This window comes from Astatotilapia calliptera, chromosome 20 (assembly GCF_900246225.1).
Source record: "Astatotilapia calliptera chromosome 20, fAstCal1.2, whole genome shotgun sequence".
In the NCBI taxonomy this organism is placed as follows: Eukaryota; Metazoa; Chordata; class Actinopteri; order Cichliformes; family Cichlidae; genus Astatotilapia; species Astatotilapia calliptera.
In genome coordinates, this window is record NC_039321.1 from 23,314,934 (window position 1) to 23,332,941 (window position 18,008).

General features: G+C 39.8%; 1 protein-coding gene across 1 annotated transcript in view; it reads left to right on the forward strand.

Annotated features, from left to right (window-relative positions):
- prkar2aa (protein kinase, cAMP-dependent, regulatory, type II, alpha A) overlaps window positions 1-18,008 on the forward strand; it is a 45,858-nt gene that overhangs the window by 20,604 nt on the left and 7,246 nt on the right. Inside the window, exons 3-5 of the mRNA XM_026153127.1 lie at window positions 9,809-9,844; window positions 15,495-15,631; window positions 16,233-16,339. Of these exons, the coding sequence (XP_026008912.1) occupies window positions 9,809-9,844; window positions 15,495-15,631; window positions 16,233-16,339 (280 nt within the window). The remainder of the gene's footprint in view (window positions 1-9,808; window positions 9,845-15,494; window positions 15,632-16,232; window positions 16,340-18,008) is intronic.

Consider the following 18,008-nt stretch of genomic DNA (forward strand, 5'->3'; position numbering starts at 1 on the left):
ATTACACTTCTTCAGCTATGTTTGATATGCTGGCAAAATAATGGTCTTCCCCCTCCTGTAATAGGACCTGTGCATGTGTATCATTTTTTAAACTTGAGTTAGGGTTAGACTTTAAGGTAAATTTTCTTAATTTAATAGAGGGTGTCAAATAGTCACACATAGTCTATTTTCAGTGTTGTTCTGAAAAATTGCCAGCAGCACATACATGCCAAGCACGATCAAGTCCCCGTAGGGCTGTGCGATATGTCCAAAATCTCATATCCCGATATTAAGACATCTATCGTCCGATAACGGTATAAATCACAAAAATGTAACATTTTCTGTAAATTCTGTGAATCTCGGGCAGCTCGACTTGCGTGAAGTGTTTCCAGCTGGGTGTCACAAACCTGAAGTCGAGTGTTTTAACTGATGCATGAAACTATACATTTTTAGACATAGGTTGTAACGGCCGCCGTTTTCTTTGAGTATTTATTACACAGCGTGCTGCGGGGAAAAGCCTGTTCTAACATTTGAGTCCAAGGTTTATTTTTTAGCACCTGATGGCTCATTTTGCTTCTCATCCGTAAACACTCTGCATCTTTCACGTGAATCAGTTTATTTTGAAAAGTCTCAACAAGATTTTGAGCTTTATTGTGAAAGGTTTACGTGGAACAAGTGAACACGCGGTGGTTTTACCGTTGTTGTTGCTAATGACAACGCATAAAAACCAACACTTGTCTGTCTGTAGTGTGGTTATATTCAGTGTTGGGACTAATGCGTTATTAAGTAACGCGTTACAGTAACTACGTTATTATTGTGGTAACGAACACGGTAACTAGTTATTATGCCAAAACCAGGAACGCGTTACTCGTTACTGGGATTTAGATAGGCTCGTTATTCGTTACTTCGTGTGGTGGCTATTGCGGAGCTTCCAGAGATTCAATAACATTAGCAAGTGGTGGAGGCCAGCAGGTGGATGAAGGAAAAGGGAGGCAAGAGGAGAGACCTGAAGCGGCCGCTGGTCCGAGAGTGTCAGGTGAACTGAACTTCAGGTAAGAAGTTATAATCTGCAGTCCATCTGGGTCAGATATGAACCAAGTTTAGGTGGAGTTTATTTTCGTTATGCTGACTTTTTCGTACTGCGTGCTAGCTAGCATGACGGAGTTTCTATACAGCTGGGTGGGTGCTATGTTACTGATGTTGAACTTTATTTTGTTCATAAGGTTAATTAGTAGAGTTGCCAACTGTCCCGTAAAAAACGGAATCATCTCATTCAGAGAAAATATTATGCGTTTCGTGTTGAGCTGAGATGGAACGCAGTTTGTCCCAGACTTCAGCTACAATGAAAAAGACACAAAGCTGGAGTTATTCTATGTCTTTGCTGCACAGCTGCCTCTTCTCCTCTCATTCTCTCCCCCTCCCTCTGCTGTTTCTACTTCAATCATGAAACTGATCAATGATCAGCTGATCGGCTTTTCTCTCTTGTTTATTTATCGCCCACTTTGCGCCAGAAAGAGGAAACCAGCGGATGTCGTGGTAAACAACAGCAGCACTTTTAAGCTTGATCAGCTGTTGTTAGAATTTATTTAATATTAATTTCTAGTATCAGCTGATGTTTGCTGGAGCCACAGCTGTAAAAGCTGCTGGTCATTATGTCGGTTTGGATATGTGGTGAGAGGGAAACATGAAGATGAAACCAGGAGATGTCCTTACTGAATCATCAGAGCTGTGATGGAGAAACAGGTTTACCTTTTAGGTGACATGAATGAGTTGAAGAGAAGTTATGAACTGTTTCTGAGAGACAAATAACACCAGGATCCTTTTCTAAGTAGCTGACAGCTGGTAACTGTGCAGGGGCGGGTCTAGCAAAGTGCTGCCAGAGGTCCATGTAGGGAATTAAAAGGGAAAGGGGGGCACAAGGAAATACTTTCTTATTCTCATTTAAAATGTCACTTTTAAAAAAATAATTATCTGAGTCTTACAACAAACAATTGATTGATACATATATACCATCAGAACAGTGTACATCACTGTCACAACAGTGTTTATTTTCATTCAAAGGCTTTATGATTTTTCCTATAATGGTGGGCCGGTCTCTAGTCAAAATGCCCGGGACAATTTTTTTTTTTGTCCCAGTCCAGCTCTGTATGCAGCTCATATGCAGTCTGGTGTTACCTAAATCTTCCTATTCAGAAGGCAGAATTTCCGAGTTCTGAGTACAATCGAAAGCACCACGACTGCAGTCTTTGTGTTGGATGTAAAAAGCAGGCTAGGATAGAATCAGGCGTGGGATTTCTCTCGTGGAAATGTGCACATAATTTTTTCCTTTCTATTGGTAGGTGGCACAGTGCACTTGTGGCAAGTAAGCAAGCTAGAAGACTGGCAATCTTGCTGGGTATCCAGTTACGGAAGCAACACATTAACAAGAGAATTCTGAGTAAAACCAAAGTTACTTTCCCTAGTAACTAGTTACTCTGAAAGTAACGAGTAACTTGAAGTAACTGAGTTACTTTTGATAGAAGTAACTAGTAATGTAACTAAGTTACTAATTTAAAGCAACTTACCCAACACTGGTTACATTAAATAGAAGAGAAAGAGAGAACTTGAAGAAATTAATATAGCCACTACAGTGACCATCAAAATAATGAAAAAATATTGCTGTAAACAGTTTATTTTGCGACACCACGAAACAAACAATAGCGTAAAATGAAACGATAGACGTTTTTACATCGTCATCTGATATATATCGTTATATCGAACAGCCCTAAGTCCCCGTCACTATTTTATTCTGCCAGACTCATTCTGTTTAATAGATTGAAGACTCTAAATGGTGTTTGACTCTCTGCCAGGATGGCTAATGTAATGGACTGACCCGGTCTTTTAAAAGCCAAAAATTTCCTCCATTTCAGTGTTACTATTCCAGGAAGAGTGGTTAAACGGAAACTAGGAGGTGTGAGCAGCTATTACCAGACAAATCCAAACTTTTCACTTTTTTTCTTGTAGCACTACGCTTTGAAAGCCAGCGCTGCTTCCTTAGTTTAAGTTGGGGCTCATTTATTCCTTGTTAACTGTAGCAGATCTGTCTTTTGTGTTTTCTTCAACTGTACCTCTCAAACTTGTCAGTCTTATTAGCGTCATCACCTAGTAGGCCTGTTGTTGAAGCAAACATTGCAGAATTGGAATTTGAAGCATCTTGTGGCTAAATACCTCATTTGGTCTCCTCCAGCTAACTGAATGATGTATTGATGGGCTGAGCAGACAGTTACACACTGAGAAAGGTTGCAAGGGAAATCGATAGAAAACACCAAGCAGGGAATCTCTCTCTCTCCCTCCCCCTGTCATATCAGTTTGCCCACTTCCTGTATTTATGCACAGTCTCAAGTCAGGGTGCTCTCTTTTTTTCCTTCCTTTTTTCCTTTTCTGTATTGATAGTCATACAAGGTAGCTCAATAGTCATCACTCATCAAATGCTATCAAGGCATTTTATAGTCTTTTTTTCTTTTTTTTCCTTCACTTTGTTTCCCCCTCCACAGTCAGAATCACTCTATCACCCCTTCTGGTGTTTTTGTTTCTTCCTCTGTGGTCCCCTCTCTATTTTACTCTTCCCTCCATCTGTTAATGCTGTTATAGCTGTGCGTGGGAGTATAGGGAGGGATGGAGAGAAATGGAAAAAACATGAGGAGGGGGGTGCTCTTCTACTTGTTACGAGCTGGATTGTTTGGGGTGGGGTGGGGTGGGTGTGTGTGTGTGGGGGGGGGGGGGGGGGGGAGATTGTGAAGGGGGTTGTGTTGTTATGGCAATGAGATCTTCTTTGTGTTAGGTTGCCAAGGCAACTTCAGGCGTACACTTGGTACCGCCACCACCACCACCCTACCCCGCCCCCAACCCCCTCAGCCACATGACTGCAGGGAGAGCACTTCACGCTTTGCATGCGCAGCCTTATGCACCCACACACTGGAAATGCATAAAAGCATGTGCACACACAATTTTATTATATCTACATCCTTTTAACAGAGGACTCTGCAGAGTGACAGTACCCAAATCACTTTTAAACTGACTATTGTAAACAAACTATTTTACAGTTAAGGTTTAGATATACTTTTTTTTTTTAGCCATTAGCATGGACATTTGAAAATTATCCAAACATCTACTGGCTACACTGGAACACTTGATCAGCAAAGTCATCAGACCAGAGTCAATGGGTTTTTAGAGTAGATTTATTTTTAAATATTAGAGATCTACTTTTCAGATTTTTTGGGGGTGGGGCTGAAAAGATTTCTGCAGCACAATTGTTTCTCACCTCAACACTGCACCTAAATCACCCTGAAAGATCCACGTCTACTTGCTGTTTCGTTTGTTGACTTTGGTTGCAGTTTGACACACATGGTGGTGAAGTGCATAGCTCTAAAAAACCACAGGACCAGAGAAAAGTCATCTCACTGTTCACGTCACTGCCCAGACTTTATATCGCATTAAAATGGTCTGTTCTGAAGTAAACACAGTGCAGCAGCAGATCGCCAGTGCAGTGATCATCACTTATGTGAACTGCTGCAGATCAGCAGTTTGTGATAAGATCCTGCGGGTGTAGCTCCTCATACCACTGTCATTTCAGTGCAACCTTCATGGCAGCACTGAAATATGGTTGCAGTATCACAGCAGCAGTAATCCCAGGGCAGTGCTAAATATATCAGAGCCCTCAGTGTTATATGGAATCAAGCAGTATGCTGCCTACAATCAGGGGACACAGACAACCAACGGGAACTTAACCTCCTAGGACCTGGTGTCCACATATGTGGACATCACATTTTGGGTTATTTAGACCAAAATACTAAATTTAGCTCTACAAGGGCCTGATATCCACTTACGAGGACATTATACTGCCACTGTTCTATCGAAATTTTAAACGAATGTCCTCATATGGCGCTCTTTTTTTTTTTTTTTTTTTTTTTTTTTTTTTTATTTATTTATTTATTTATTTATTTATTTATTTATTTTTAGAAACAAAAATCTGGTTTAAAAAAAAATCTGGTAATTCTTTGTTTTTATATTCATCGGGTCCCAATATGCCCAAATATCAAAGAGAAATTAAAAATGCATGCCATGGAAGAGTTCGAGTCTTAGGAGGTTAAAAGCAATTCTTATGGACTTGTCTCTGCCCAAAAGAAACTAGATGAGCCTTTGAAAACTTCTGGACTCTAAGAAGAGGGAATCAATCTTTTGCATTCAAATAAAAAAACACCAAAAAACCCAAAAGAATTTAGGCACCATTTGAGGATACAGTAAAATCACGGAGGAGGACAGTATTAACTTGTAAAATATGTGATTAGTTAGTCTTTTAGATAGACCATATAAAGGAACGTGAAACCTAAGCAACAGTGGTCCGGAAATCAGTGTGTGCTTTAAATGTAAAGGGCAAAAGTACAGACAACAGCCGTAAAACAAAGTATTGTCTGCATATATTCAGTCAAAGAGCAGTGAGGTGGGCATTATTGCAGCTTTTTGCTGAACAAAGTACATCAGTGTTTCCAAGCATGGCCTTTTGTGGTCTATGTGTGGATCTTAAATTCTGTGTGAGAATATATATATATTTTTTCCTCTCTCGTCTTTGTGCCTCTTGCCTGCGGTACCTGCAGCGATCTGACCTGTTCGTGAGTTTGAGTCGGATCAAAACAAATCATTTTAAGCAGTTTGGAATGCGTCCTCCCTGTTGGTGGGTGAATGGTAGCGCTTAAGGGAAATGGGGATTGTGTTGAAGGGAGAGAAAAGTGTGTTTGGGAAAGGGTAAAAATTAGGTTAAGCTGAAGTTAAATCTTCCCAGGTGGTGTCGGGATTTTTCTCAATGCACCTCTTTTAAGAAACCAGTTTATGTTATGTTTTTCGTTCAGTGTATCACAAATTGTATATCTTCAGACCTACCAAGCTCTTATGGAAGGGCTGATAGATGAATGAGCAGGTGAACCTGAGGTCACTGATGGAAGAATGTTAGTGCTATGTGCATGTGTGTTAAAGGCATAGTACATTGTTATGTATTTTAGCATTGATGTCCAAGTTAACTACAGCACATATTCATCTTGTTAGTTATAGAAAACAGTATTCTAGTTTATTCAAGAACACTTACAGTCAGTGATAGACCATTTAATTTTAACCCTGAACTAATGGGTGGGTTGTTTTCCAGCCTTGCTTTTCTGCAGGCTTCACCTCGAGTGATGTGTGCTGACCACATTTCTTATGGACATGATTTCCAGTGAAAGAGGTGGAGGAACAACTAAACATGTGAAAAAAGGGCAAAAGTATACTACTGCTCTCTGTGAAGCTAAGACTTGTTGACTTTGGTTGCATGACGACGCATCTGAAGTCAGAGTGTTGTTAGACTTTCCCATTGTAGCTTGTAAAAATCAATAAGAAGATGTTTTTAAAGCTCATCACAGTAATTACCAATACAGAAAACAGTGTGCATTTATGAAGCCATATTGACATCACTACTGTAAGACATAAGTTAGGTGCCCGGACTGAGATTTTTTTCTAATTTCACATGAAATATATTAGGCTCCCTGTTAAATAAGTGAAATAGGATATCAGTGTAATTGTGTGTCACCACTGACTGCTCATGTGATAAACAAAACAGTGACCCTTTTGTAGATAAAAAAGACTACTTTTGGATGTTTTTTTTTAAATCTGCATTTATGAGCCATTTGTGGGGTGTTTTTGTTTTGTTTCTTAGACAAACATTGGTTTGTCAAAGTGCTATTTTACAACCCCCCCCCCCCCCCCCCCCCCCCCCACTTCATGTATTAGTGTTGGCAAAATGAAAATTAATCTACTTCCTGTTTTGGCTAATGTTCATTAACATTACCCACCCAGTTTTATGAGAAAACACAAGATTATCTGCCTCTACTTTGTGTAGAGCCTCTTCAAGAGCTAGGTTTTTGCTTTTATTTGAATGGTTAAATCACAATCTGCCAAGGACTGCTTCTGTTGGGCTTGTAACTTTTATGGGAGGCTCCGACACTGTTTTACTCATGCATGGCATTAAAACTGAACATGCAAGCAGGCAGATCCAGATTTCAAGTAAAGGAGATCACAAGAACCTGACTATCTGGTATATATGTGAGAGCTAACACACACACACACACGCACACTTGTGTATCATTTACTCTTGGATGTGACACAGATGTCAGTGTACTATTAACTAGGACCCCTCTATGGCTTTATCTGTTGAGCCAAAGTAAGCCTGATCTCCAGAGAGAGCAGGCATTGTTAAACCCTCTCCATATCCCCAGATGACTGCAGTAAAGTGGTGTGTGTATGTGAGTTTTCCCCAAGCTCCTGTCTTCACAGTCCAGATCTAATTTGCTCTGACAGGATGGTAATAAGGTAGCAATAGACACATGCTGTGTGTGTGTGTGTATCTGTATTTCAGCCGTGAACCATACCCACGCTGGCTTGTAACAGCCCACTGCTAGAAAGCAGGTGTTTAGAACCTCAAACTTACCCTCTGCGTGCGTAAATGAAGGCCATGTTGCACACAGACTTAAATACTCACAATCACATACAAACTCGAGGGCACAGCTGTTGCACTGGCTTTACCGAAGAAACACATTATGTAACCAACTTTAGTTTGTCCAGGTAGAAGTGATATTGTCTCATTTTGTATCTCATTTGAAAACCTATCAATGCACTAAAGTAGATATACTTCCCAGCCATAACACACACACACACACACACACACACACACACACACACTGCTGAGACATTGTTTCACTGTACATATGCTCTCATCTACACTGCTATCTATTTATACCCAGCTGTGTTCTTCCGGGCTGCCATAGCTCTGAAAATTTTCTTTTGTCAAGTGCGCAGGACTTGAAATCATGACCACATATTAAACTTGATTATAGTTGTTGTTGAAACATTTCCAGGAAACATTCCCTGATTTAGGTAGGATGTTTTTCCTGTGTTTGGGTTTAATGTTGTTACTAACATTGGCTAAAGCCAGCTCCTGTATAATCAACTATCAAAGTAACACAGGAAATTAATGTGTTATTGTCCAAACTCTGAATAATAACGGCTAGAAATGTTAAAGCTGTTTTATTTCCTTTGAAGAGCTCATTGACCTGTTAATAATTTCTTTGCCACAGGGCCTCACCGGTCCTTGATCTTGAGAGGCCATAAAGCCAGGAGAAAAGATTGTGAGCAAAAGGATGGCTTCCTGGCAAGTATTCCTGTGGCTCAGCTGGGAAAAGTCTGGGGGAAAAAAAACCCAAAACAACAAAAAGGGGCAGCACCAGCAGTGAGTGTAGCTGCTCCATGCCCAAATGGTCAGCTTACACTCGCAGAACTAGACCAGTTTCAGGCTGTAGTCTCACCCAGTTAACTCTAAGACTACAGCCCTACTTTTCATGTCTGGTATGCACTGTGGATAGCTCGTTTGTAGCATGATAAAAAGTTCAGTATTAATACATGCAAGTTTATTGGTGTCCCTAAGGAGAAAGGCCTTTACTAGGTGTTTTAATCAAGACTGAAGGCAAAGTCCATTTCTTGTTTTATTGCTCCTTGTATCATGATTGACACCATAAGGGGACTTTTTCATGATTGCTCTTATTTATAAATTATAGGGCAGTGTAATAAAAGAAGGGTTGTTCCACTTTATTTTACACATGTCACCACATCTGAAACTGTATTGTAATCTGAGTTCATAGTGCACTCCATCCACTTGTATGAACATGACGCAAGTTGATAAGCATCTCTGTGAATATGCAGTTATTAATGTAAATACATTGACCAACATTTGGCTCAGTGTTTGTTTAGTTTGTACAGAGTACAATGTGTTAGCTTGGGTTTCAGGAATACATTGATTTTTTTTATTGCCGAATCTAGGATGAGCAGAACTCAGAAAAACACAACATGCCGCCTCATATTTTGTTTTTTCTTCATCACATTGCATTGATCTGCAGCGATTACCGTTACATACTGGTAGTGGAGGTGCATGCTGTTTTGAGTCCTTGAAAGCTGAATTTGAAAGCAGAGACATGTGCTACCCTGGCGGCTCAAAAAATGTCAACAGCGCCCCAGCAGCATCTGTGCATCCAAACAGTGCTATGCAGCAGCTTGAAGCTGGCTACACTGGCGTGCATACAAGTCGTCTTGTTGAAACAAAATATAAACAAACCGCAAACCTCTGAACGCAGAAACCTGTCAACACTTGAGGGGGGGGGAATTGTGTTGCTTATTTAGGCAACCAAATGATTATTACATGTAATGTGATCTGTCAGCTAGATTTTATTCCAGCATAACCTTCATTAGACGTACGAATAGTTGGATATGCTTTACTTGTAAACATGCATCTGAGACTTCCTTATTAAGTTATTTGTTGCATATTCATATCTCTATTTTGTTTTTGTTTTTTGTGATCAACTTTTGTTTTATTTTTCCACTTTGTAGTCATGAAAAAATGCATCTCTTCAGCTCAGGGAATGTGTGTGTGTGTGTGTGTGTGTCTTTAGTCACTGCTCATTAATGTGTATAAAGAGACTGATAACTGTGCTAATCTGAAAATGCTCTTTGTGGTGTTCTCTTATCTCTAAATCTCTCCTGGTTGGACTTGGTTTCTCTCTAAATCTTCTTGCCCACCTGCATCTCTGAATGTGTCCCACTTTTAGTCTCATTATTTCTGTCTGTCTACCTTTTGTCCAATCTCCTTCAATTATGAACACCGTCTATTCAGAGCACACAATAGTTATATGGATTTTTTTCTTCTTCCATATAATCATGAAATTGTATTAAATGTCACCACATTAAAACAGAATTCTTTCTTTCTGTCTGTTCACAGCTCCACCACCAAGCAGATTCAACAGGAGAGTGTCGGGTAAGTTCACCGGCGTGTGTTTGTGTGTGTTTGACGTCATGTCCCCCAAGTGTAAACCACACCATTGGCGACATTACATACATCACTGCCAAAACAGCTTACCAACAGTTTATTTGTGTGTGTGCGTGCCTGTGGGGCTGATTAGTATCTGCTTTTGCAGTAGAACTGTGTTTAGGCATTTTTTGGGGGGGGTAATCACTGTATTTGTGCACGTCACAAATGTACAACAGTGTTAAGAAGCTTCACTGTGGTGTGTTTTGGGTCTTGTGTGTCTGCCTCGTCTCTGTTTCTGTGCTTTAGCGTCTGTGGTTTGGTGTGCGCTGTGCTCTTGTTTTCTCACGCTCCGTCATACTTCTGTAGTGTTTACACGAGTGGCTGAATGTCGTCAGCCGTCACAGAGCGCTGCACTTTGATTAGGCTCTGGGTGTGTCCCCTGATGTTTATCTGCACTGCCTTTTTATCATTACTGACCTCCTGTCTTTACCCCAGTCTTATGGTTTCCTTGGAGAAATTGCACATTTTAACAGAAAGTGCACATTTTAGCAACTTTATTTTCTTTGTTTTTTCTTTTCTTTTTTTAAAAGCTAATTTAGAACAATGACATTTTGCTGCCCAGAGGTCCTTGTTGCTATGATTTGGTAAACAAAACTGTTCAAATATTCTTTGTTGACAAAGATACTGTGTGGTGCCACAACCTTTGTTGTGGTAATGTTGTAAGACACGATGATCCCTTCTGATCCATGAGGAAGAATTGCTTTAATATAACAACAAAGATGGAGCGTCACTGTGCTGCTTGTCATGTTTCCCAGAGATGTCACTGCAAAGATTCTTCAGAAACGAAGGCCCATGTTTGTAGTTTTCTTTTTCAGGCATTTGTATGTATATTCAATGATGGCTTCATTTTTTATTTTTTTGGCATTTTGGTTGTGATATACAGTCCTTTGCAAAAGTCTTGAGCTCCCCTTGTTTCTTTATATTTTACGAGGAGCCACACTTTTTTATTTTTAAAGTAGTCTTGAGCAGTAGTTCTCTTTCTAAAGGTCTTTCAAAGGTTTTCTTTGGATTTTGGCTGCTTTTTCACGCATTTTTAGTCCAACGTATGTACCTGGCCTTTTACACAGGATGCTTTTCTTTTTTTTTCTCTCTCTCTTTTCCTGCCTAGAAATCCCTCAGGAATTAATCAGTTCTGTATCTACTAGGGGTGCAACGATACACAAAATTCACGGTTCGGTTCGGTTCGATACTTTGGTGTCACGGTTCGATATTTTTTCGATACAAAATAAAATGTTCATGCCTTTCTAATTTGTCATTTATTAAAATTATAAATATATATTTTAACTCAAAAGTACAGTTTTTAAATTTAACCCTAACCCTTGTGCGTGTTTTTTATTTTGACAGCGAATGCGCACCTGCGGACCACTTATGTGCAGCCCTGGTTATTTAGCTCGTCATATTGCAGCCACAGAAATTCTTTTGTCCATGAAACCATAAAGCTGCACTTTCTTTTTGCCTTATAGTCTGATTTGTCATAACTTCTCCGTTTTGCGGTAAGCTTTTCTTTGGCTGTCACTTCTTCACCCTGACCTGTCTTATTTGGCTCAGCAGAACTAAAATATATATCCTGCTGCTTTTACACACGCACTCACATAAGCTCAGCGATTCCCTGCGCGATCAACCTCTCACATGTTTAAGCTTGCTGCGGGAGATTTCACTTGTCATGTTTGCATAGTAAGCTAACGATTAATAAGACGAGGTCAGAGGAATTGGTGCACAAATTATCATCACTCACAGATCAGTGCTGTCGCTCTCTATACACAGTTCGCACGATTGCAAAGTGAAAGCAAAAAACCAAGCGCAAATTCAAACGCGATTTCAATATGTCACATATTGACAGTGGCTCACCGATGCCAATGACATAATTACCCAGCTACATTTCTGAAAGAATGCAAAAGCATTGACATATATTTTTCCTTCCTACAATAGCCCGACGGGCAGGGAAGAGAGAGATTTTGGTAGCCCGACTGAAAAAATCGCTAGCCCCGGGACGTCGGGCTAGCGATATTGCGAGCCCTGTATCTGATTGAGGAATCACTCATCTTTGGAAAAGAGAGTTTATTACAGAGAAATGTCTCTTTCCAAAATAAAAGCTATACTATCCGCTTCTTCTGGGCTATATTCTCAGCAGCATAAGGAGAATCATGTGCTAACAGCTGTCTAAATGACTCGGCTAAAGTTAGTAGCATGCTTGCTTGTTTTTGTCTGCTTCCACTTGTCTTTGCACTAGGATGATGTCGGCGTAAATGTGCAGTCATATTCGTTGTTTTCCCACTAGTGCTTTCAGGTTAATCTCGTTGAAATGACCTTAACGCCACAACACGGCAAATCTCCGTTAACGAGCTACCGCCGATCGCCCTGTGCATGGGGCTAGACGGCCAACACGTTAACGAGCTAACTGCGCTAACACACTAGTTCCCACCCATGTAATTGAGCATTGCATGGCACATCCAACATACTGTTTTACTTTAGTCCATGACTCGCCTACCTTCAGGGTCATACGTCACATGAAAACCAAAATAATCCCAAACGCCAGATCTGAATGAGGGTGGGGGAGGTCCATGTTGCAAGGAGAGCTTAACTTCTGTCTTGCTAGCTTGCCCTGCTCTCTTCCTTCTGACGATGCTGTCTGTGTTGAGCGCTCAGTGGATCTGTGCTCGACAGTGCAGCCTAGGCGGAGTAGTCGAACGCAGATTCACTGAGCGCTCAACACAGACAGCATCGTCAGAAGGAAAGTTGATAAAATAAATTACAAATGTTGTATTGTTCGATACATATGCGTACCGAACCGAAAGCACTGTATCGAACGGTTCAATATCGATACGAATATCGTTGCACCCCTAGTATCTACACATAGCAGACAATCATTTTTCAATTGTATCCTGAGGCAATTTGTTACTAACAGCCTGTTGCAAAAACAAATTTGCTCCAGTTAAAAAGTTTAATCTTTTAAAAAATCCCAAAGAAGAGCTATTTGGAAAACTGTAGAAGTGGAGGATAAAGGAAGAGGTTATAGGCCTTAAAAAACACACACACAAACAAACAACAACTTACACCAGATGAACAAATATCCCACGAATCCCCAAATTTCACAAGAACTGGATTGAAAGTCAGTGGGGACAGGTCTTATGGCGTAATGAATCCAAATTTGAAATTTTTGTTTAAAATTTCTGTTGGTATTGATGGAGAAGGAAAAAGAGGTTCAACAATGTCTACAGCCATCTGTAAAACATGGTGGAGGCCCTGTCATGCTTTTCAAGCTGCACGTCAGTCAGTGGTGTTGAGGATCTTGTCAAAATTGATGAAATTATGAACCCAGAAAACTACGATCAGATTTTGCAATATATCTAAAAGGCAGCCAAAATCCAAAGAAATGAGTTATCTGTGTGTTTCATTAAAAATAAAGGGGTGGTCTGCCTTTAAATGAATAAGAGAAGAAAAGGGAGTAGAATACTGTCCAGAAAAGGTGTAATGATGTCATCCAACAGTTACACAAAAGCATTTACTCTTTGCTTTTCTAAATGGTGAGGTAGGTGTAGCATCCAAAACTTAATATGTGACTAATTTCACAAGGAGATTGTTATTTAGATACAAAGATGTTTGCCTAAAACCTTCTTGGCATTGTCTTGTAATTAGGATTCCTTAATAATTAGATTATTTTGTGATATTAAACCACTGGTCTGTGGTTCATTTAGTAACAGGCGTGATTTCACTTTCAGACCGTCTAGTGCAGTGTTCGACAACACTTCCAAATAAGTTAATTAAACAAAGATGGGGCATCGTTTGTTGTGGCTTGGCACTATAAATCAAAATATCCTCTCTGTACAGTGATATTAGAGTCCTGTTTTGTATTGTAGCAGTTAATATGAGGATCTGCTCAGAGTTTCTGTCCGCTCTAATGCAAGAACAAATAGTTGGGGGGTAGAGGGCCGCTTTCCAAGGACGTGCTAAGTAAAGGAATTTCTGATGACGTAGTTTAAATTGTTAAACAAAAAATTCAGCCTTGGAGCTTTTAAACTGTGCTTTAAATCAAAAAATGCACTTATCATCATTATTTTCTTTTAATACAGCGTTTGGTCCAAACACTTGTATTTTGGGGCAGAAAAAGTAAGGAATAACCTATTTGGATGATCAATATGTCCATTACCTTTGTGGGTCTTGGGTGTGATGCCTCATTGTTTAAGATTGTGTTCTCACTCCTAATTAACTACCATATTCTGAATTAAAGAGCACTGAAACTCACACTTTTGCATTTTTATTTCTTCAAACTGAAACAAATGAGTTAGCACATTGACTCTCTAGAGATCACACTGCTTCAAACATCATTGTTATGACTGCTGGAAGAGAAGACTCTACTCTTGCGCGCACACACACACACACACACACACACACACACACACACGGAGGCATCAATGTGTTTTGTGAGAAGTGGTGTCTCTCTCTACAGAGAGGGAGGAAACAGATAAATAGTGACTATCTAAAATTACCTTGTCAGTGTTTGTCATGCACTGTGGCAAAACATGTCGCTGCACATGTGTCATTTCCTCAATCCAGTGTCCTGCGGTCCTCTCTTTCCCTACCCTTGTGTGTAGAAACATTTGTTTGTTTTTCCTTGTCCAGAAGAATGTGATAAAATTGAATTATCTTACAAACATAATTATCTTACATACACACTTTTTGTTGAGTGGACTCTGGGCTGTTAAGAGTGGTTCATTTTGAAGTTAATTTAGTAAATTAGCTTACCGGTACCAGTTTACAATGTAAGGGACAGAGTAGTGTATTTTTGACAAGGTTTGTCATTTTTAAGGCAAGTTTTTGGTATGTTTATAACTTGAGGTTACTCTATTCCGTAACCCCTGTTCTCTGATAACATGAGTGAGGTGTCTCACTATGGCTGAGAGAGCGTTCCCCATACAGGTAAAAGGTGCAGCAGTGAGAGTTTGCAGCCATCTTTAAACCACGGTGAAGGCTTAATAGTGGTTTTGGGCTGCATTTCAGCCAGAGGTGTTGGGTCTTGTCAAAATGGACAAGAAGTTATGAAGAGTCACGAAAAATGCCATCAGATTTTGATGCAGCATACAATACTATTTGGAAAGTGTCTAGTAACAGATTAATCTTTCAGCATGACAATGATCCCAAACAGACTTCCAAGGGAATAAAAGCATCCCTGGATACAAAATCCCATAGTGCAATGCCATCAGTCACAGTGGCTTTGGGACCTGAACATTATTGAAGCAGTGTCGGATTATCTTGACAGAAAACAGAACAAAAGTTAGCCAACATCTAAAGAAGAGCTTTGAATGTCCTTCAAGAAGCCTGGAGAACTATCCTTGAAGACTACTTAAAAAAAAAAAAATACAAGAAAGATTGCATAAGAGAGTTCAGGCTGTATTGAAGAATATTTCCATGTATGTTTGCTTGTTTCAGTAAATCACTGCATGTATTTCCCATTTTCCTAACAAAATATAAATGAATGGGGATGGGGTCCAAACTTTTGCACCATACTGTAATTAATTTTTTAGTTGAAGTGGCTTAATGCTTACTCAGAAAGAGTAGTAGAAAACTGTATTTTTTACCTGGATTTCTTTGTCTGTAGTGTGTGCGGAACCATTAAACCCAGACGAGGATGACGAGGACACTGAACCCAGAGTGGTTCACCCAAAAACAGACGAACAGCGCTGCAGACTGCAAGAGGCCTGCCGAGACATCCTACTCTTCAAAACACTAGATCAAGTAAATCAGTCACACAAACAAACAAAACAAAACAGGAAGAGATGTGTACACAGATGGTTAGCAATGGATAAAACTATTAAAAAAAAAAAAAAAAAGGGGGGGGGGGGGGGGGGGAAGAAAGGTTGAACAAAGAATGATTCCTGAAGGGATTCCTTCCTCATTAAACCTGTCAGTGAGGCCATGAAACAATATTTATTATTAACTTGGGTACAGTGCAGTAGAGTTACATGCAAATAATGCTATATTACTACTTGTGGTGTTTGTGTGTGCAATGAATTACTGACTCGTTTGGGTCACATAAACAGCACAGGTAAATTATGTTTCTTAAAGTCAATTGCTGTTGGGGTAAATCTGACATTGTGAAAAAAAATATTGTATTGTGGACTCGAAAATGGTCCTCTTCCTTTCCCTTGTGTATTTTCTAATACCATTTCCCTGATGGGATAATTAAATTTCTTCTTGTCTCCCTTCAGGAGCAACACACACACAGAAGCTAACTGAAATTATTGATGCACGAGCGCATGCGCACACAAAATATATTTTCCCTGTTACTCATCTTCCTCATTTGTGGCTGACATCCTTTTTCTGTTCCCGTATGAAGGAGCAGTTCTCACAGGTGCTGGACGCTATGTTTGAGTCGATTGTTAAGCCTCAGGAGCACGTCATAGACCAGGGACATGATGGAGACAACTTCTATGTCATAGAGAGGTAAGAAGCAGATGCCCGTGTCAGATCATTAAAACTGGGACTGTTTGTTTATTCAAATACAGCCTGTTTATTTAGGCTAGGCTGGATGGCAAAAAGGCCAGTGATGGTGTTTTACAGCATAACTGTTGCAAAAGACGGTGATGACCAGAGTTCCTGTTTTGTATATTTGAGTTATTATATTATGCTGAAAGACCAGACAATATACATTTGTATTATTTAAACCAATGCAGTGCCATATTCCTGCATCATAATGTAGCATCAGTCTGTATGGAAAAGAGTCAGACAATTATGAGCCTCATAAAGTATAAAACAATAAATCCTTCCATTACATCCTAAACAACTGCAAACTAGATCTGACATAGTGATATCACTTAGAAAGTATATTATGGTAATTAAGAAATGAGTAGAAGGTAGTTTAAAAAAGCACGGCTGTTCTTTTAGAAATCAGTAAATAAGTTGTGACTGCTGGTCATAACAGTTGGGCTTGGGTTTGTGCATTGTTCAGGTTTGACAGGCGTGTGTATCTGTGTTTATGGTATTAGTGGAGCTGTGTATTTCACCTGCTGTATTGTTAATGTAAACACATGGTGCGTTCACAGGTCTTTACATGCCAGGTTAAAGTTGACTTGCATTAAATATACCCTCTGCGTTATATGTAATATGGAAAAATGAACACATTGTGATTTGGAAAATTATAATTACTCATTCGTCTGCAGGAAGTTGTGCTGATTGCTGCATTAACTTTCTCAGGCCTTGGTGAAATACAAACATTTTAAGTTCATTTCAAGAGTTTTGTACTTTAAAATATGTTAGATGCAACTTGAAAGGTTTCCATGGTGATCTCGAAGAGTACAGTGCTCTTGTAGGATATAGCATCTTTGTCGCTTACATTACTCTAACCAAAGTGATTACTTAAGAATGACTTAGGGATTACTTGCACTGAAAAAAGCCTGACCTCAAGATGTCAGTTTTTAACCTCTACCACTGAAGAGAGAACAGACTTCCCACTGTGTTTCTGGTGGCCTGCCAACGTTTGTCCCACCCTGGCCTCAGTTCATTCTTGGCATGGCTCATATCAGTGCAGTACAGCAGTGTAGTTCCACTCGTGTGCTATCGTTTCATCTGCACACACACTTTTAAACACAGCGTGCTCCCTGTACATGAGACATGCAGTGACCTTTATGAGCAGCATGCCTGCCTGATCATATACTATCCTGTGGTTTTTTTCCTAGCCTGTGCAAAGTGTAGGTGGCAGCTAATGTCACGAGCAGGGTGGGGTGTGAACATGGACACACAGAGAGACGAAGGGATAAACAGAAAAGAAAAGCAGTGAGGATAATAGGATAAAGCAACATTGCTTGTTTCCCATTTAATCTTTTTCGTATGTCACTGAGGCATATTTGTATTATAGACATCTCCTGCTTTCCTTATGGTGTCATATTATTAATCAGCTTAAACAGATTGGTCTGTTTCTGCTGTCAGCTGATTCTGAATGGCATAACTAAATGGGTTTGTGTAGCTGACGTGTGTGCCACTATATGGTAAATGTCCACTTAACAAAATCATAGACAGTCAGTTCTAAAGCCTCTAAGACAGGAAGTGGCTAGAAATCCTTCAGAGCTCCTCAAGGATGAGGAGTAAATATATAATGGGAGGAGTGACGTGAAAG